Source organism: Lepidochelys olivacea (assembly GCF_965140295.1).
Source record: "Lepidochelys olivacea isolate rLepOli2 genome assembly, chromosome: 1".
Taxonomy (NCBI): Eukaryota; Metazoa; Chordata; order Testudines; family Cheloniidae; genus Lepidochelys; species Lepidochelys olivacea.
The window spans coordinates 291,490,704-291,512,559 of NC_140411.1; the positions used below are offsets into that span (position 1 = coordinate 291,490,704).

General features: G+C 46.3%; 1 protein-coding gene across 5 annotated transcripts in view; it reads right to left on the reverse strand.

Annotated features, from left to right (window-relative positions):
• Positions 1-21,856, reverse strand: part of TBC1D30 (TBC1 domain family member 30) — an 83,856-nt gene that overhangs the window by 40,982 nt on the left and 21,018 nt on the right. For 2 of the 5 annotated variants that reach the window (XM_084613024.1, XM_084613023.1), the window contains exon 1: positions 1,587-1,870. The exons of 2 other annotated variants lie outside the window; for them this stretch is intronic. In XM_084613024.1, coding sequence (XP_084469150.1) covers positions 1,587-1,746 — 160 coding nt within the window. In that variant the 5' untranslated portion in view covers positions 1,747-1,870. Of the gene's footprint in view, positions 1-1,337; positions 1,423-1,586; positions 1,871-21,856 lie in introns of those variants that run through there. One more of the 5 variants, XM_084613025.1, reaches the window with a different exon arrangement.

Consider the following 21,856-nt stretch of genomic DNA (forward strand, 5'->3'; position numbering starts at 1 on the left):
AATGCATCCGATGAAGTGAGCTGTAGCTCACGAAAACTTATGCTTAAATAAATTGGTTAGTCTCTAAGGTGCCACAAGTACTCCTTTTCTTTTTGCGAATACAGACTAACACGGCTGCTACTCTGAAACCAGTCTTCTTTGTGTATTTAGACAATACACTTCTTCAAAGAGCAGATAAGACAAAGGAATTTCCCCAGGTCAAGTGCTCCCAATAAGGGTGGGGAAATGTGGAGAGTAGGGCTCTGAGAGCATGGCTTCCACAGAAAGTGGAAGGGAGAGAGAAGAGATTGCGCAGATGCAGGGAGCTCTGCCATTCAGAGGAGGATAAGTAATGCAAAAAGACCCACCCAGCTACAGTGTGGCTGAAGTGCTGTCACAAAGAGGGATAGGGGATGGCAAAGCAATGCAAGGCAAAGAAGAAAGCAAAGACTAGGCGGGGGGGGGGGGGGAGGAGCAGGCACGAGCCTGATGGGAGAAGAGCTAGAGCAGGCCAGCTGGACCAAGAACCCTTCCCAGAGAAGGTCAGGAAATGAACAAGCCCAACTGCGGGTGGCATGGCCCATTGCGGCAGGCCTCCCCATAGACTGCACAACATTGCCGGGGGGCAGGCGGGCGGACGGACGGACGGACGGGGGGGGGGCTGCTTCCACCCATCCCCTCGCCAGAGAGGAGTGGCCATCTGCCCTTCTGGGAGGGCTCATTGGCCGGTGGGTCCTGCCATTGCCCCCCAGGGGTGAGGCCGGTCCTCAGGTACCACCCCAGCTGCCAGGGCCCAACGGCTCCAAGGGCACCTCAGAGAGCCACATCCATACGCGGCGTTTCTCCCTGTCTTAGCGGGGTGCCCGACAGGGCCTGTCACGGAGGGATGGCCAAGTGCCCTCAGCCGTTCCTCCCAGAGGCGCTGACTCTCAGCTCAGCGGCAAAGCCCAGACCGTGCGGCCAGGACCCGGCCTGGCCTCGCCGCCGCCCGCCCTGCCGCGCCGCAGAGCGGCCCCAGCAGGACACGGCGACTCGCGGGCGGGTCCCAGGCCGGCCGGACCGAGGCGGCGGCGGCAGGGCGGGGAGCTGCGCGCCTGGGGGGCTTCACAGTGGGCGCGGGGACGGGACAGTCGCCTCTCGGCAGCCCGACGCCAGCGGCACGAGGAGGGGTTTTTAATGCCGATGCCGAGCGCACTCGCTGCCTCACGGCAGGGGGCCGCGCCGCCTCTCCCAGCACAGCCCTGCAGCGTGGCGCTGGAGCGGCTGCGGCTGAGAGCGAGCGGCCATTTGCCGTGGGCACGTCCTTGAGAGACACGCCCGAGGCGCCCCCGGCCCCTCGCCCCGCGAGCGGTGCCTACCCGGGGATTTCATCTCCGTCCTGCTCCCCGCCCGGGAGAAGCGCGTGTCCGTGACGGGCAGCAGCCGCCCGCGCTCCTCTCCGCCGCCCCCCACGCCGCGCCCCCGGCCGGGGTAAGCCTGGCTCAGAGCATTAGGGAAGCAGCCGCTGCACAGCGGCGCCACTTTCAAACCCGAGCCCAGCCCGGCCGGGCCAGCGGAGCAGAGCCCGGGGAGGTCCTTCGCCCGCCCCTGGCCCACGCACACGCTACCTGGCTCCAAGGTGCAGAGCAGGCGAGGAGCCGTCCTGGAAATACAGCTCCTCTTCTTTAACACATTGCTCAGGATGGTGCCCACGCCGCCGCCTGTGTTTTGCCTCTTTAAACATCTTCCCCCACGTCTCAGGGAGCCCGTCAGCTTGTCTTGTCTCATGGGTGCCCACGGGGCTGGGACCAACCATCCACGCTGTGCCAGCAGCGGCCTCTCCCCGGCAGGTGCAGCCCAGCTCCCTCCGGGAGGCAAATTCAGCTGGAGTTCTGCTTTATTTACAGCTTTGCAAGGCTTCCCTTTGAGGCCGAGATCTCTCTCAAACAAGGCACTAGGGCAGCAGGCGGGCCGGTCTGCGAGACACTACAAGGAGACAGGGCGTAGGGCGCTGGAGTATGTTGCAGAAGCTCTCTTTGCTGGAGGACATCTGCAGTGCAGAGACAGCAAAGTCGAGGTGCCGAAGAGAAGGGGGGAAGCGGAGCCCGCCCACAATCCCTCCCAGCATCACTGACTGAAAACCCAGCAGAGTTCCCTCCGCCTCCTCCAGCACCACCTGGGAGCAAGCAGGCAGCAATCTGAAGGAAGCAGCAGCTTGGTTTAAAAATAAAGTGAATCTCAAGAGTAACTGGATTGCAGCATCTATCAAAGATTTTGTCACAGCAACACAGGAAGGGTTGGGAGGAGCAGTGCCACTGAACACTTGGGTACATTCTGTGTGCTACGTATACAGCACTTTAATAATGCAGGAAAGCAGCTGCTGCTGACTCTGCTTTGTAAACAGATAAACCAGCACAAGCTATAATGACATGTCTAAGAACCTATATGCCTATTATTTTTCAACAATGGTCAAGACTGATATTTCTGCAAAGGATTAATAGCAGTTACACCCTTACAGGCCCAGATTTGAATGTGTTTTAAAATCATGCTCAGCATTAAATTCCAACCTAAATGCATAGAAACACATATGATATGTACTGTATCATCACCCACTGCTGACAGCCCTCCTGAGAAAGAGGCCCATATGTGCTGCAATACCCTGAAGCAATGAAAGGAAGAAGGATGCTACTGCTTACTCCTTTCACTAGGACAGTCTGACACCAAGTACTGCAGTCCAACCCTGGAGATAGGAAGCGTGCCCAGAATGTCAGTTTGAAAATTCAAAAACTGAACTCTACCCAGTAAAAGTCGTTAAAATTTAAATTTGAAAATTTAGCTATTTCCAACAACATTTTAAGCAGGCTTGTTACACAAATAAGGAATAACTCCACAGAATTTCACTTCAAACTAGATTTTGATTTAATGGTTAGGGGAAAAGCACTTCAAACAAGGGTAGTTTTTACAATTCTTGCTGTTCTATTATTCAGTGAAAGGTTAACGGATTTATGTCAATTTAATTGACTCAATCTCAAAAACTGAGTTACAAGTTGTTCCAGCTACTAACACCTACTTCTGATTGCACCTGAAGTTTGCTATTTTTTTAAATACATTTTTATCTCCCTTGTTTCTTTGTGAAAGACATACAAACAACAGGCAAACTGACTACAGTGAAACACACAAAGTGGGCGAAGTAATATCTTGTACTGGCTCTTCTGTTGGTGAGAGAGGACAAGCTTTTGAACATACATAGAGGTCTTCTTCAGTTCTTCCCAGACCTGAAGAAGAGCTCTGTGTAAACTCAAAATCTAGTTTCCCTCAGCAACAGAAGATATTACCTCACCCACTTTGTTTCTCTAATATCTACTCCTGGGGGAATTCTGTGCCAAAAACATAAAAATTCTGCAGATATTCTACAATATTATAAAATTGTGCATATTTTATTTGTCAAAATAACACAATAAAATCCCTCTGGTTTCAATTATTTCAGTTATTTATTTAAATTACAATACAATGGATGGAGAATGGGAGTGGGGAGCATTGGAGGAAATCCCCAACGCCGCTTGCCTAACAGTAATATAATTAGGTTTGACCATCTATTTCTAGTTAGTACTCAACATTATAGGTAAGGCTGCAAGTTTGCCAATGGGAGCTGTGAAGCCAGTCCTGTGGGTGGAGGCAGTGCTGAGCAAGGGGGATGTCGCTGCTGCTGAGGAGCCCCCCAGTAAGCACCGCCCAGAGCCCACCTCACTCCATCCTGTACCCCAACCCCCTGCCCTCTCCCACACCCAAATTCTGTTGCTGCTGGGGTGGGAGGGGAGGCACAGAGCTAGATAGGGAGTCTGCCATCCCCACCATCCCTCCCCCCCCGCCCTCCCCCGCAGCACCAGCGAGGGTCCTGGGCCGCACGTCACTGCCCACCCCCCACTCCAGCACCCAGGCCGCCCTCCCGCAGCACCCCCAGGTAGCCCCCCTCCAAGTTTTAGTCACAGGTATTTTTAGTAAAAGTCATGGACGGGTCGCGTGCTGTGAATTTTTGTTTACTGCCCGTGACCTCTCTGTGACTTTTACTAAAAATACCCGTGACTAAAACATAGCCTTAATTATAGGCAACTGAAGATTCAGCAAGTGAGGGCTGGATTTATATTGGCTACTGACCTTCTCTAGAAAGGTAAACAGCAAACAGTTCGTGGAGCACATTCTGATATGAAATTATTTCAGTCCAAAAATTTAGACCAGTTCTAATCACTAAAGCACCATAAGCATTTATAAGGCCATACTGTCCTTTACACCACTCTGGCAATGTAAAGGAGCCTTAAAACTTTTACACATGTTTTATACTCCTGGGGGAATTCACAAAGAAAATGGGAACAATTCACTAAGCAGGCAGGCTGCCATATTCTGCTCTGCCTGAGGGGACAGTGCCTGTCCCATGCCTACCTCTTCAGAAACACCCTGAAGCCCTGCTCCTCCGTGCCAAAGGTGCTGCAATAGCAAACGAGAGGGACACAGTTTCTCTCTCTCACACAACTGCACATTTCTTCCTCCCTCTCGCCAAGCATATAATTTATTTTAAATGAAGATTAGATTCTACAGGAGTGGATGGTACTGGTCCCTTCCCATGCACCAGCAAGCTTCTTACTTCCCAGCGAGGCCTGCTCTTTACTGTTCACCTATCAGGATAAAGGCTGCGATTCTCTCACGGAGGTCACAGAAGTCACAGATTCTGTGACTTTCCATGACCTCCGCTACTTCCACAGCGGCTGGTGCAGCTGACTCCAGGGCCACCCGGGGGGTGCCTGAGCAACAGCCTTCGGTGGTCCCCCAGGGCCAGCCACACTGGCCACTGCTGAGGCATCCCTGGGCAGCTGGTTCTGGGAACTGCCTGAGCAGCAGCCGGTGTAGCTGGCTCCTGAGAGCGCCCAAGCAGTGGTCCTGGGGGCACCCTGGGGACTGCCCGAGCAGCAGTGGTCCCAGGGTGGCTAGAACAGTGGCTCTAGGGATGCCCAGAGGCCATCCGGAGAGCAGTGGTGGAGGCAATCAACTCCCAGCACTGGAGCAGGGCCCCCTCAGAGCTGGGGGCCCCTGGAGCAGCAGGATCGCAGAAGTACAGATTTAGTCAGGGTTATTTTTGGTAAAAGTCATGAACAGGTCAGGGACTGGGAAATTTTATTTTTATTTTATTTATTGCCTGTGACCTGTCCATGACTTTTATCGAAAATATCCGTAACTAAATCTTAGCCTTAATCAGGAACCTTGTGGCTGCAGACACATTGAACCTGGTAAACTTCTGCAATAGAGCATATAATCTGCTGGCCTGCTCCACACCAAGCTACAGATTTCCTGTGTTTCTCATACTTTACTGCTTTGCACACACTGCAGCATCCCAGTGAGGGGATAAGTAACAAAACTTTGAGGGAGAGGGAGACTTGCCTATCCATGCTTTTAGATCCCACTGGTGGTGAAACTACTCAGAAAAATGTACCTCTTAATCTTTATTTGGCAAATTCTGGGTTAGAAAACTAGCACTTAGAATCTCTCACACATTTAAACATCTGATGAAAACACCTATAAATATGTACACATAGAGAAAACATCTGATATTAGGAGTTCTCAAATCTAGTAGCCAAAGGCATAGCAAGATCCAGTGTCTGGAAGTTGAAGTTAGAAAAATTCAGATTGGAAATAAGATGGAACTTTTTAATGAGGGGCAATTAACCACTGGAACCAAGGAAATTGGTAGATTAATATAATTTAACACAGAGATTGTACATCTTTTAGAAAGCTGTCCAAACAGGTATTGGGCTTACATTCACTTACAGGGTAGGGAAGAATACATTTCCTATTATTAATATTATAGTAGCATCTAAAAGCCCCAACCAAGATCAGGACCTCATTGTGCTAGGCACTGTACAAACACATAGTGAGAGACAGCATCTGCTCTGAGGGGATTACATCTAAATAGTCAAGAAAAACAGAATGTGGGAAAGAAAACACTGAAGAATTACTGGATGAAATTCTATGGTCCACATTATGCAGGTCAAACTAGGGAATAATGGTAGTCCTTAAAATCTATGAACCCTTAAAAAAATCTATGAACATTTAATTACCGGGCACTGGCTAAAAGCACATCGTCGTTCACAACCATGGTCATGTTGTTTGATTGACTCAGGACATGGTGCCCTTCAGCCTGGGCTGGAACTTTTGAAGCACCAGCTTGATTGCTCTTAGTTCTAAGGAAGGCTATGCTGTGGGTCCTTTCCTCTAAGTTCCAGATGCCTTGAGCTGTTTGGGTCTCCTGAATTGTGCTCCTCAGCCCTCTAGGCTGGCATCAGTTGTGACAATCAGGGGAACAGGAAGGCATATGGGCATGCCCTTGTGGACACTGCACTGAGCTAACCACCTGTGCAAGAACTCTCACTTGATCTCTCACACATTCCAGGAAGTGGTCCCATACCTTTAAGAGGAAGTCTTGAAGGCGCCTGATGTGTGAATGAGCCCATGGAGTGATCCCTATGCACAGTACTAGGAGGTTGAAGTCTCAGCACCAGCAGTTCCAAATCAATGCCAGGAGGTTTTGAATCTTCTGAACCTCTCTAGAGATGGATATATCCTTGCTATTAAGCTGCCTGTGTTCACTTCCAAGTGAGTTATTTGGGTGGATGGAATCAGGGAGCTTTTTTTGATGTTGATAATAAAGCCATCCACCTGCAGGAGATTCAAGGTCAGGGATATAGCTCTGCATGCCCTTGCTGGGGATGGAGCTCTGATTTAGATGTCACCATGGAAGGGGTACAGGAAGATCTCCTGTGACCTGAGTCTGACTATGATTACCACTACCGTCTTTATAAAGACCTGGGGAGGTCGAAGGACAAGCCAAATGGGAGTGTCTGATATTGATAATGCTACCATAGGCAAACCTTAGGAATCTGAGATGGCAGGGTCTGATCAGGATGTGGAGGTATGTATCCACCAGATCCACTGAAGTCAGAATATACCCCTGGGGCAGGAATGCCACTGTAGAGATTAGGGTCTCCATCCAGAATTTCATTTTCTTCATCTGCTTGTTGAGCTTTTTGAGATCTAGAATGGCTCAGATTTCCCCCTGAATGTTTCTGAACAATAAAGAAAATGGAGTAGAACCCTGAGAATCTTTCTTCTGAGGGAACACTCTATTACTCTGATATCCAGCAGGTTAGAAATGTCATTCTGGATTAGACTATTCTTTATGGGGTCATTTGGGATGGGGGACTATGAAAAACAGATGGGGTGGAGCCTGTAACACTAGGGATTATTCCTAAATCGCTATCACCCTGAGGCACTGATCCAAAGTCGAAGCAAACAACCCACCCATTCCTTCAGGAAATGGGAAATTCTGCTCCCAAACTTCCGCTCTGTGTAAAGACCTATGTAGTCTTTGTAATAAAGTGGCTTTGGGAGTGGCAGGGTTCCCTGGGGACTCCTCTCCTGAGCCATGGTAACATGACTTTCCACTGGAGATCCTGCTGTCTCTTTGCTGGTATTTCTGCAAGGATGAAGGCTGAAAGAAATGCCTTTGTCTGAAGGCCAGCCTGTATGCTCTCTTAAAGGGCTGATGTGGTGTTGGGAAGGACTGTTTAGATATTGCAGCATTGTCCTCCACTATCTTGTCTAGTTTCTCTCCGAAAAGCAGGACTTCTGTGAATTTAGCAGAGCACAACACCTGCTTGGAGTGCCAGTCCACCTTCCAGGGATGGAGTCATAGGTGGTGCCTCGTCACTGAGCCAGAGCCCACGCCTTTAGCTGAGAATCTCATGTCCATTGAGGCATCTGCAATAAACACTGTTGCTAGGGGAACTTTCTTTAAAAGAGCCAAAAATAGCATGATCTCTATTCTTGAGGGCTCTGAGATCTTCCAGCAAGGAGAGTGACAAACTCACAAAGCAAGTATCTGATCGGGACACCCTGAGGGAGGCTGAGGAAGCCTCAGAGTGTTCTTTGAGAGTGGCCTCAATTTTTCTCTGTGGGGTTCTTAGGACAGAACTCCCCTTCTGAGGGGATAACTATATCTTTAACCAGGAAAGTACATCAACATCAGCCTTCGGTATCTCAGTATTAGGGACTTTTAGTTCCTGAATCCTATAGAACCTAAGATCATTTCTGTTCATGTGCTTGCCCTGGTCTGGCTTATCCCACTCATCCCTGAAGGAGGACTATAGGGGAATTGTGGCTTCCAGGAGAAGATTTGGAATTTGCTCAGAAGCTTACTCCTAGGATTTTGTTTAGGTTGAATCTGAATAGTAGATAAAACTTTATTGTACATGGCCTCAAATTTCTCAGAGTATAGAAAAAAACAACAAACTTTGAGTCTTTCTCTGGTCCTGATCAGAGTTAGAGCCCAACAATTCACCACCCTCTGTGGAAGAGGAAGTGGAGTCAGGACTCATACCTCCTAGATCTTTTATGCTTCTTCTTCCCCCTTTTCACTTTCTTTGATTTTTTTAGCTCACTTAAAGAGTGGATGAGCTCCATTATGGCTTTTGTGAGGCCTTTTGTGGCTAGCCTTGCTGAGGGCCTGAAGTCCTCTTGCAAGATCTTCTGAGCCCTCACCTGCTGGCTCCCATTCCTTCAGGGAGGTGGGAGGGGAAATCCTTCCACAGTCTTCCTGGACAAATTTGGAAGGAGTGGAGGATGCTTATGAGCCCAGGGTGCTTGGGACATATGTTAAGACTTGTGGGGAATGGAGTTGTGACCCTGCAAGTCTGCTCCAGAAGCACATTTGGGCTTACAACCTGAGTCAGCTGAGTGGGATCCCTCCTCATGTTTCGTGACTCTCCCTGCTCTTCCCAGAGACTCCTGGTCCACATTTACCATGTCAGAGTCATGCTGCTCTGCTAGATAGGGGATCCCATTTGCCTGTCCGCCTCATAACCCTTGGACCTAACAGAATTAGGGACAGAAGGCTGGGTGCAGGCTGGACACAACTCACTGTATGTGCTAAGTCTGGTAGGGCAGTCTCATGATGGAGCATCATTTGGATTTCATTTGGTGCTTTTTAGGCTATGCTGCCATACCTGGATGGTGAAGAGAAGCCAGCAGGGAGCCATTGCAACTGAGGGTTTGGGGGTTCCAACCCCTGGCTAAAAAACTGTGCCGGGGAAGGGGAGCTGAGGGAAATCACTGCTCACCACTGCCCCAAATTTTGACAAAAAAAGTCGATCATCAGCAGATGCAACGGTGGGAGCTGTAAAAACCAGCATCCGCACATTGCCATAAACGCAGAGAAACTGGAAACAAGCAGGAGCTGAGGGTGCATGGCCAGAGCACGTGGCTCCAAAACTCTGATCTGCCTCTGTGAGCTGCAAACAGAGGAGAGCAGCCTAGATGTCAAGAACTGTGGGAGACGCTAGGCTGCAAAATGGAAATATTTTTTCCTGTGGGATCAGTAAAGAGAAGAAATCCTGAAAGAAACCCTTTATGCAATATGATTTTTCCTCAAAATCATGAGCATGAATATTAAGAAACATCCCTTTGTCTTGACAAATGAGGTGTTTTGACCGATGTTCAGGTCACAGAACACTACTGTAACTAATGTCATACAGTATTTATTAAAAATAAATCACCACATTAACAGAACAAGGAGCAGCACGTGTGCAAACAAACCCACAAAGAACCACCATTTTGACAGTTCCAATTTGTAATTAAATATAAAAAGATATTTGCACTGGGATGATAGTCACATGATGTGTTATGGACCCCTCAGCTCTAAAACAGAGCTCTTCTTCTATTCCTTGAATTTGATTATTTGCTTGGCAGCTGGAGTAGACATTGAATTTTACAGCTAACTTAATTAGTCTGGACTACTATAGCAGAAACAGTGAGGCTTTAATCCCCAAACATGACAAATGAAAGCAAAACCAAATCATGTCCCCCAAAGCGTATTACAAGATCTCTCCACAGAGAGCACAACTTCAAAAGGCAGCCATCAGTACTTTTTAGACTTCTGATTAAAAAGTAACAGTCATAGCTATAGAAACATTAGGACACCTTTGCACTGGGCTGGGAAACAAGTTAAGGAACTTGTTTAACATGCACGTTTTCATATGTTATTTACTATTTGTATTGCAGTAGCTCCAGGGGCACCAATCAAAGATCAGCACCAAATTAGGCTAGGCACCATCAGACACACAATCAAGAGAGGTTTCAGAGTGGCAGCCGTGTTAGTCTGTATCCGCAAAAAGAAAAGGCACCTTAGAGACTAACAAATTTATTTGAGCATAAGCTTTCGTGAGCTACAGCTCACTTCATCGGATGCATTCAGTGGAAAATACAGTGGGGAGATTTATATACACAGAGAACATGAAACAATGGGTGTTACCATACACACTGTAAGGAGAGTGATCAGGTAAGGTGAGCTATTACCAGCAGGAGAGCAAGGGGGGGAAATACCTTTTGTAGTGATAATCAAGGTGGTCCATTTCCAGCAGTTGACAAGAACGGCTGAGGAACAGCGGGGGTGGGGGGGTTACAAATTGGATACAATTAACTTAGGCTTGAATAAAGACTGGGAGTGGATGGGTCATTACACAAAGTAAAACTATTTCCCCGTGTTTATTCCCCACACCCCCACTGTTCCTCAGACGGATCTTGTCAACTGCTGGAAATAGCCCACCTTGATTATCATTACAAAAGGTCCCCTCCCCCAACCCGCTCTCCTGCTGGTAATAGCTCACCTTACCTGATCATTCTCGTTACAGTGTGTATGGTAACACTCATTATTTCATGTTCTCTGTGTATGTAAATCTCCCCACTGTATTTTCCACTGAATGCATCCGATGAAGTGAGCTGTAGCTCACGAAAGCTTATGCTCAAATAAATTTGTTAGTCTCTATGGTGCCACAAGTCCTCCTTTTCTTTTTACAATCAAGAGACAATTCCTGCCCGAGAGAACCCAGTTTCTAACGTGGGACCAGATCATCCCTTTCTGCAGTAAACCAGTGGAAGGGATGGAGCAGTAAGGAAAATTCTGCAAGAGTCCTTTGGTGCAGTTTTTTACTTACCTATCATTACAGATAGGAGAGGGGTGCATCCCAGTGGAACAGGTTGCAGGACCCACCTACAAGCCACAGGGATCCCCAAGAGAAATCTTGCGGGGTGGGGAGGGATCAGCATGGAGGCCCTGTACCTCTATGCTAGCCCAAAGCTCCAGGCACCCTGGTCCCAGGGGAACTCCTCTGTCTATGGCTGCCACCAGGACCCCCTGAAAGGAGAAATCCAACTGTAGAGGGGGTTCAGTGGAAAAGCTAATATAGCCCCAACTCTTCTCAGCCTACCTAGTCACTGACCCCATCCCCATATGGGCCACAGACCTACAAAGCACATTCTGTAGTGTTTGGAAGAGCAAGTGACTGCTATGGAAAAAGCTGAGCACCCACCCCCACCTTTGCGAGGTGGGAGGTCCATGGTTGGTTCTAGGGAGCACAACCTAACCATCCCCCAAGAATTTCGCTAGTCAGTGTGGACGGGGCCAAAAACAGGGTAGTCCCATCCATGTTGGGTGGGATGCACTACGTTAAACTGGGTTACAATAAACTGTTTTAACTTGATTCTTTGCCAGCGTGGGGAAGATCTTACGTCTGGGTTCTGCTGAAAGCCCCAGCTTCAAAGGAAACAGACACATTATTGGCTGTTGCAGGGGGAGAGGGGGGGAAGGTGGAGGGAGAAATAAAGACAACAAACTTACAGTCTGACTCAAAGTCACTCTGGTTTGCTTTAGGGGGACTCTCTTGAAAATGTCAAAGTAATGACCCCAGAGCTGCACTGAGAACTTCCACTGAAATATTTACAATATAGTCACAGGCGGAACATGGAACATCAGATTACAAATGAGTTTTACAACATTACAGGGCAAATGCATTTATACATGTTAGAGTGGTGGTGGTTCTTGGAGGGTGGCTTTCTTAGTCTTTTGGATTGGTAACTGAAAGAAATTTCAATGCAATCTCTTCACCTCTCCATCCCTGCTATTCATTTCTGTTTCTCTCAATTGCTTCCAACTGTATATAATGCATCTCTCTCACTCTTGGGTCAGATTCCACAATTTAATAGGATGTCAGAATAAAAATTTAATAGCTTGCCTCTAGATTACTATGCAGTAAAATAATTTGTTCACTCATTTTTAGTTTAAAAAGGTCATGATACCAGAGGATACACTGATTCACCCTTTATCTGATTTTGCAGGATAGTAATCTAATGGATTATATACTTCACATAAACAGAAATGAAAATATGAGGAAGTTTCCCTGATCCTTTTTAAAAAGGGAAACTGCCACTTCAAATAATCAAACATGTCCTCCTCCATTATATTAATTTTACAGTTCAGCAGTCAAATTCTGCAGGATTAGATTGGATTTGTAGAACATATTGACAGCTATTCTCTTCTGTAAAATACAGCCAGCAATTATTCAGCATTGATCTGATACAGGATTTTGTGTGGCCCTAAATATGAAATTTGGAGGACCTGAATTAACAGGAATAGACTGCTATACATCTAAATGTCAACTCATTATCTTGCTAAAGAAGATTATTTTAGATTAACCCGGTACATTTCTAATGTGAAGAAGAATTAGATTTTTACACTGTGGCTAACAACAAATATGTACTAATGCCTAGTGGAAACTATCAGAGCAATAAATATATTAAACAACTGGAAACAAAAGCAAGTTGGACCAATAGACAGATTCTTGGACTATGTATAAGAATAGCATAGGATAATAGGTTATTATGATTACTCTTTTTATTCTAACTTTAATTCCTGGGCAAATGAAACAAGACTTTGAGATTTATGTTCTCCTTTTATAAGGCAAATTTACTGATGTGACTATTCTGAAATCCAAATGTTGAAAATTAAATAGTTGTTAAATGTATGGTTGCTCAAAAGCTAATCAGCTACAGGTTTCTACTATATTCAGCCCACTAGGGTTGTCAGTACATCACTTTGAACATGTACAGTAGTATATAAAGTGCTAAGTACTGTTAAACACTCCTATCAAGTTTCTCTATAAGAAAGAATGTCCCTTATCACCAGCGACCTAGAACAACTGCTACAGCAAAATGGAGGATTTGTAGATAATTCAACTCTTCTTGCTTCCAGAAAAGGGAGAGATGGAGATGAGATATTTGATAGTCAAAAAGACACAAAGTCAATACTGCAATTTTACTAAAAGCTACTGTACTTTGCTGAAAGCTGATGACAGATTTTTTAAAGGGACAGAGAAAATGCTTTAGCCTCAACAAGATATACCATTTACATCTGCCTGTGGAATCCAATATATAATCAGAGTGCTCACAGAATCCTACTTTAATCATCATAGAGAGGGAACAAAGCTCATCAGCTACAGGTTTTGATTTCTGGCAAACACAACATGCAGTTTCCAGCCTCGCACAAAGAAAGACACAAATAAATAAAATAATGTGCTTGTATGGATTTTTGTTTGTAAATAAGTATTCAGTAAAATGTATACTCAAACTAAATGCAGCCTTCACATTCCTACCAAGTTGTGAGTGCAACCCGTGGCAAGCAGTTATTCAGGCATACACACTCAACTCTGCAAGTCCACAGCAGACTCAGTTAAAATGACCAATCTCAGAGTCATAATGCAACTACAGTGACCATAATATTTTAAAATCTAGTTGCCACATCTTTCATCCTCTCCAGGGCTTCTTTAGTACACATTATAAAAAGAAACAGATCTGAGTGGACTAAATTTGATAGACAGTTTTGCATCACCTTGTTTTTAAAGTCAAATCTATCTTGCAAAGCTGCAGTTCAGTAGCTGCTAGCACTTCCTGCCTCTCCATAAATTAGTAATTACTAGTGTTAATTACCCCAACAGCTGTTCCCTCCATTTGATCTTCAGGATCCAGGAAATCTCTCTTTCACAGAATAACTCAAGGAAACAATTTATAGAAAAACAGTTACTAATCTTTCTGTAACTGTTGTTCTTTGAGATGTGTTGCACGTGTCCATTCCAATGTAGGTGTGTGCGCGCCCTAAGCACAGTTGCTGGAATTTTTTCCCCTAGAGGTATCCATCGGTTCGGCTCCAGCACCGCCACGCGCTAATAGCACTGATATAAAAGGCCTTGCTGACCCTGCGCCCCTTCCGTTTCTTCTTACCAGCTGACTCCGATAAGAGGGGAAGGAGGGTGGGGTTTGGAATGGACATGTGCAACACATCTCGACCTACTTGGTATGCCGCCCTTGATTTAAAGGAGCATACTTCCACATATCAATTTTCCAAAGCCACAGAAGGCTTCTAAGATTCATCATGAACCAGGTATATTACCAGTCTGCGGGGCTTCTGTTTGGCATGTTGGCTATTCCACAGGTTTTCACCAAATGGATAACAGTGGTGGTGGCTTTTCTCAGGAAATGGGGAGTGCATGTCTTCCTGTACCTTGATGACTGGCCGGTCCAAGGCCGGTCCAAAGCTCAGGTGGAATCCAACATCCATCTCATCCAATTGACCTTCCAGGCCCTAGACCTACTGATAAAACACACAGAAATCCATTCTTGTCCCGATGCAGAGGATAGTTAATTGGTGTAGTCCTCGACTCCATTCAGGCAAGAGCCTTGCTCCTGGAAAACCAGCTTCGGACAATCATGGTCTTGGTAAGGTCCTTCCAGATCCACCTGGTCCCAACAGCTCGAAAATGTCTGAGTCTTCTGGGCCACATGGCATCATGCACTTATGTAGTGTGACACAGGAGGCTGTGTCACAGTGTATTCACCTACCTGGCATCTTCTGGATTCAGTGCTCACCGTGCCTGCTCAAGTCCTTGCTTCACTTACTTGGTGACTGAACCACCACATGGTCTGTGGTGAAGGAGTGCCCTTTTCGCAGCCTCAACCATCATTGTCTCTGGTCTTGGATGTATCAGCGCTGGGTTGGGGAACCCACTTGGGGTCCCTCAAGACTCAAGGGCTATGGTCCCCAGAAGAGCTCTCTCTTCATATCAATGTCAGGGAGCTTGGTGTGGTCCATTTAGCCTGTAAAGCATTCCTGGCCCCATGTTACGAACAAAGTCATTTTGGTTGTCATGGACAACACAACTGCCATGTTCTACACCAACAGGAAGAGTGGAACTCACTCCTCCCCCCTACGCCAGGAAGCAGTCCAGCTGTGGGAGTTCTGCATAATGCATTCAATCCATCTCCAGATGTCGTACCTTCTGAGAGCGCAGAACCAGCTGGCAGATCACGTCAGCAGGTCTTTCTCCTCTCACCACAAATGGTCCCTTCAGCTGGACATTGCAAGGGGCATTTTCCAACAGTGGGGGAACTCCCCTCATAGACCTGTTTTGCTACTTGTGATAACAGGAAATGCCACCAGTTCTGTTCCCTGCAAGGTCAAAGCCCGGGGTCTTTTAAGGACATCTTCCTGCTATCCTGGATAGATCACCTGTATTACACCTTTCCCCCATCCTGATGATACACAAGGATCTGATGAAAATCAAGCAGGACCAGGCACAGGTGATTCTCATAGCCCCAGCATGGCCCAGGCAACATTGATTTGCAACCCTGTTAGACCTCTCAGTGGAGACCCCACTCCTGCTACACCTAGACCTGATCTCAACAGCACTGTGAACTGATTGGTGTGTTGTCTGCCTGAGGGTGGTGTCTCTAACGCTGGAGTCAGTGGGGCCTGCATAGGTCCTGGAGTTGCCAGTACTGATTGTTGCAGTGCCAGGGTGGAACAGCAGCCTGACGCAGGTTTCACTTTAACCCGGTCCCCATACCTGCTTGACTTTGGCACCGGGGATCGACTCTTCTCTGGCTGCTTCCTATGTTTCTTCTTAGGCACCGGAGATGGGGACCAGCACCAAGACTCATGACCGGTGAGGGGAGTGCTCCACAACAAAGCTGAGGTACTTGGTGACAAGTCTGAGTGCGGCTCTGAAGTGAGTCTCAGGGCTGCCTTCATGAGAAGGACCTTCAATCTCACCTTCTGGTCCTTTCTGGTGTGAGGTTTGAAGTCCTTGCAGATCTGGCAGTGGTCCCTTTCTATGAGACTCCCACAAGAACTTGAGACAATTCAAGTCCAGGTCACTCAATAGCATCTAGCATTGCTGCAAGTAGCGCAGGGCTTGAAGCCTGGTGACCGAGGCTTGCCCTGGCACCAGGGAGTGAACCAACCTCACTAACTGAGTGCGAAGTAGTCCAACAAATACATAACTAAAAAAACTGACTATCACTACTATAACAACTGCATACACTGGAAAAGAAGAGAAATAGCAGAAAACTACTGGGAAGTTTGCCTGAAGCAATGAGAGAAGTTCCAGCAACCGTCTGTCACGTCACATGTGGTAAGAAGGAACTGAAGGGATGCAGGGTTAGCAGGGCCCCTTATACTGGCGCTATAAGTGTGTGGCACCAGAGGGTGCTGGAGCTGACCCGATGTATACCATTAGGGGAAAAAATTCCAGCACTGTGCGGTCAGGGTGTGCACTCACCTACATTGGAATGGACATGTGCAAGCACTCAAAGAAGAATACGCAGTTTTCTGAGATTAAATTCTTCAGTATCATTTAAAGCCCCAATATCCCAACAGAGTTTGTTGGACATTTTTAGTTTTACTCCGTCAACAGTTTCTTCAAATTTCACCTACAGAAAAACTCAGGAGTTTTTGACAAAACATTTTTTTCATTGGCAAGGTTTCTCAGGTTCAGGAAGGAATGTCTGGTCAAAACAAGAGAGAGAAAAAACAGCCAACAGTCTAGTGGACAGGGCATTGCCTGATTTAGAGCAGGGACTTAAATCTGGTCTCCCACAAAAAAGACAGGTACCCTAACCTCTGGGCTATTGACTATTCTGGATTGGGTCTCTCAATCTCTCGATGGAGCTATTCTACTTTGTATACATAACTCTAACCCTCACATTAATCCTAAACTCTAGCCCTCAAAGCTGTGCCTCACCCCTGTATACTGAGTGACAAGATGGTGACTTTACTGGAAATCCGTCTTTTCTGGTTTTCACATAAATCAACAGGTTTCTGTCCACTGATGCCTTGAACATTATTTGGGAGACAAGGTAAGTGAGGTCATATCTTTGACTGGACCCACTTCTGTTTGTGAGAGAGACAAGCTTTCAAGCTTATGCAGAGCTCTTCTTCAGGTCTCAGAAACTAACTCAGGCCTGGTCTACAGTACAGAATTAGGTCAACCTAAGGCAGCTTACATCAACCTAACACTGTAAGAGTCTATACTACAATGTTGCTCCCACAATATAAGTCACCCACTACACTGACTTAATAACTCCATCTCCACAAAAGGCATAGCACTTAGGTTGGTGTAGTTAGGTTGATGACTGTTCCAGCTGACAGCCGGAGCCAGGCAGGGGGCTCCAGCAGTCAAGAGCCCCACAATGACGGTGCAAGCGCTCCTGGTGAGGACACACACTGCCGACAGAAGGAGCTAGTGTGGACGCACAAAACTGATTTAATTACTGCAGTGGCTGTACGTTGACGTAACTTAAGTCGACTTAATTTCATAGTGCAGACATGAACTCGAATGAACTCAAGCAGGAACACACCACATCACCTGTGGGTGAACACAAAGTGATCACTCTATCTCTGACCTCTATGTCTGACCACTCAGTCCTCATCCTCAGAGGAAACCTGCACAACACTTTCAAAAGATGAACTGAGGAGCTGAAACGGGCCATCGAGTTGAGTTAGGCTTCACTGCTTCTGGCTAACTAACCAATAGGTAGAAATAGTACTTGAACCAAATGCTGGTAATAGTCTGCTACCTTAAATATTAATATAAATATATCATATAACAAGTATTATATATCAGTTTATTAAGACACACTCACTTATATGTTTCACAGCAAATATATCAAAATTCACATGCATCAAATGAATAATCATAAAAAAAATATGAAGTCAACCACCAGCTTGTACCAGTGCCCAATAATGTGTTCAGAAGGAGGAATCTGGAACAGAAGGTAAGAAGTCAAACCGTGAGTGTAATTCCACAAATGGATATCTAAGATTGAAAGTGAATAGATAAAATAGAGCGGAATTTACCACTTCAGTGTTACCATGGTAGCTAACAGACCATCAAAGAAAATAATGCTCATGACCGCTAGTCCCAAAAAGTCAAGGATATAAATTTGGCAGAGATCCAGGAATTCTAAACTTACATATGTTTAACGACCTGGGTACTCCACAACACATTGAGCCTAGACTCTGCAGCAAAAACATACCAGATTCTGGAGGGTTTTATTGAATTAAATATTCAAATACCCAGTAAGCACTGTAGCCTCTTATTTATTTTGTTATTAAATAGCATTTATTTTACTGTGTATCCGCATTCAGCTTTTGATAGTCAGCCAACTTTTGTATAATGCATAAGAGCACTGCAGATGTTTTCAGGGAGAACTGGAAATTGTGACAGCTGGGTAGAGGATAGCTAATGCTTTAGCACCTCAAGAGATGGAGGCAATTTGAGACTGTGGAATAAGCACAGAAGCTGATGTTTCTGGTAAAGTGATCATCACTGGAATGTTAAATTTAAGAGTCATCTCTAGGATCCACAGTTAACAATCCATGGGCATAAATAGAGTGATTTGCATTTCCCAGAGCTATTGTTTTGGGCAGTCTGCAGACTCATGAAGACAGCTTGGTCATAAGTTACATTTGTTTAACTTTTTTAAGGTTTTCTTTATAACGATAAGGACTAAAAAGAAATATTAGACTCTGGAACATAGTTTTGCAGGAAAGGATGAATTGTACAGCCATAGAATCTCAGAACATGTGGGGTCCTGCACAGAGTTCCCTCTAATTTTTTCCATCCATGTGCGGAATGAATTTTATTATGTGCACCATATCGAGGTAATGTGTGGATGTGCACCATCAGTAGAAACCGAAAACCTAGATATAATATATATTTTCTAAAAGTTACCAGAGGGATAATTACCCCAGCCAGGATGGGTTAGGCATTTTAGAACTCACTACTCAAAGAATTAAATTTAAGCGTCAGAGAGTAATAAGAGTTATGAAATGCATAGACCAGTCAAAAACTAAAATAACACACTTTGAAAGAAGTATCAAGAACAACAACAACAACACAAGTATGTGTTGGGAGGTGTGAGAGTGTGTGTGTGTGAGAGAGAGAGGCGCGTTGCCCCTTTAAGTACACTGACCTTTTAAGTAGATAGGCACGTTCAGACACAGCAACAGCTGCCAGCAAGCTCCCTCTGCCCTGAACCCTGTTGTGTCGTCCCCCCACCCCACTGCTCTATGGAGATGGGGTACAGGGGTGGGGTCGGGGGACACCTTGATATCAGCACCCCCTCCCCCAGCACAGCAAGCAGGAAGCTCCTGGGAACAGCTCCAAGGCAGAGGGCAGGAACAGCATGGTAGTGAGGACAGGGACACCTGAAGTGCGTGGCACTTGATAGCCTGCTAGGCGGCCACCGAGCAGCGTAGCTTAGAGGGAATTTAAGACCTGTATATATTTTATGTTCAACAGCAAAAAGTAGGGTGCTGAGCCACATAACAGGCAGTATTATTGCATTAAACAGAAACAATTTATTCTTCAAATTAGGTAAAGTAAGTGCACACATTCTAGTTAGAAATTAAAGCACATCCAGGAAAATGTCCTGGGGAAACAGGTCTCTGGGCAGGACATAAGCCATGTGAGCAACACAGCTTTTCATAATGGGAAGCAGGGCTATTGCTGATGGTTACTGAGGCAGTAGTGCAAGGTGCACTTTAGGGCAGGGTAGACTGAGGCGTTAGCAAAGGGCCAGGGCTCATGGGGAGGGTGGAATGGAGCTCTGTGAGGAGCTCCCCGTCAGCTGCACAACCCAACAAAAGCCCCATGTTACACTCCTGTACAAGTCTCTGCTTTGTATGGGATTTATGTAGGACTGTGCTGATGAAGGGGTAGGTGGGCTGAGATTTATTAAGGTGGGGCAAAGGAGCAGAAGCTGGGGGTATCTATAGCAGAGGTAGAAGTAGGAGAGGTTCCAGGGTCTAAGGATATGCCTACACAGCAGTTAGACACCAAGAGGGTGGCCCGTGCCAGCTGACTCGGGCTAAGGGGATATGTAACTGCTATGTAGATTTTCAGGCTTCCAGTGAAACAGCCCCAGCCCTGGGAGCCCAAATCAGTTGGCACAGGCCAGCTGTGGGTTCTTCTTTGCAGTGTAGACATACGCTGAGAGATTTGGAAGAGACACACTAGAGCAGGGGGAGCTGGGGCTTACACGAGGAAGCAGGACTTGGGGGCAGCCCAGGAACACTTGCACAGGAGAGTAGGAGGGTCATCAACAGCCTGAAACAGGCAGCAGGAGCACAGCTGGCTCAAGGAACAAAGCTTGGCTCCTCAGCAACCTGAACCAGCTAGGAAGTCCCAGTGCAGAATTACTTAGGGTATGTCTACACTGGGGAAAAAAAAACACCACCACAGCAACAAGTCACTGGCTATGTCTACACTACAGCCAGGATCGACGCTCTGAGATCGATCCACTGGCGGTTGATCTAGCAGGTCTAGTGAAGACCCACCAAATCTACAGCAGATCACTCTCCAGTCAACCACTGTACTCTACCCCTGATGAGAAGAGTAAGGTAAGTAGACGGGAGAGTTTCTGACGCTGACCCCTCCCCCCCACCCCCACACGATAACTCAACCTAAGGTACGTAGCTGGAGTTGCATAGCGTAGGTTGACTTACCACAGTAGCGTAGACATAGCCTCAGAGCCAGGGTCTGCACACTCGGGCTTGTGCTATGGCACTAAAAATAGCAGTGTAGACTTTTCTGTGTGGGCAGGTGCTCAGGCTCTAAAACCCAGCAAGAGGTGTGGGTCTGAGAGCCCGGGCTCCAGCTTGAGCAGGAATATTTACACTGCTATTTTTAGCACCACAGCATGAGCCCCACAAGTCTGAGTCTGTACATCCAGGCTATGAGTAGGATGGCAAGATGCCCAGTTTTCACCCAGAAAGTCCAGTCGAAAAGAGCTACTGACCAGACACCCAAAGTCTGATTACTGCAGGCGGGGAGGTGCCGGGTCATCACATGTGCCAGCCCCTACTCAGCCGAGGCCGCCTCCTACTTGTGTCAGGTGGCTGCAGCTCCCAGTCCCACCTCTGCAGACAAGTGGGTGATGGAGGCAGGGGGAGGGACAGAAGAGTGAATGTGGGGGCTGGACCTTGGAGGGGAAAAGGAGGTTCCGGCACTCCTGTTGGAGTGTCCGGTTTTCAAATATGACAAAAGTTGGCAACCCTAAGAGCTATGAGACTTGCTACCACCTTTTCTTGTTTGGTTGGTTAGGGTTTGTTTTTTTTTGCAGAGTGGACGTACCCTAAGAGACTCCTGGAAATGAGCTGCAGAGGGAACTGTTTCTATACTCACAGGAAGGCCACTGGTAGACCTGGCCCTAAATTTTCCAATGGAAAAATTTTTCATTGTAAAATGCTGATTTGTCAAAAGTGCAACATTTTGCAGAAAGATGTCACCTTTGACAAAAATTAATTTCTAAACAAAAATTTTAAAAAGTGGTTTTATAAAGTCAAAACATTACACTTTTACCTTTTCAAAACTTTTTGATTTTCCATTTTGAAATTACTCTATTTCTTTTTTAAAATTTGAAATTATAAAATGTAAACTTAAAAAGCCATAATCAGAACAAAATCTTCCATATTTTATCAAAACAAATGTTTCACTTGACCCAAACCAGATTTTTTTTCAGAATTCTGGTCTGCAGAAAATTTCTAAAAATGGTCTTGTTCTGTTCCAGAATGGAAGAAATTTTGAAATCGCAAAACTTTCCCCCCACTCCCAAAAATAAAAAAAGCTGGTTCCCACACAGCTCTAGACACTAGTTTCTGACACCTTTTGTGTTAGGACCACCT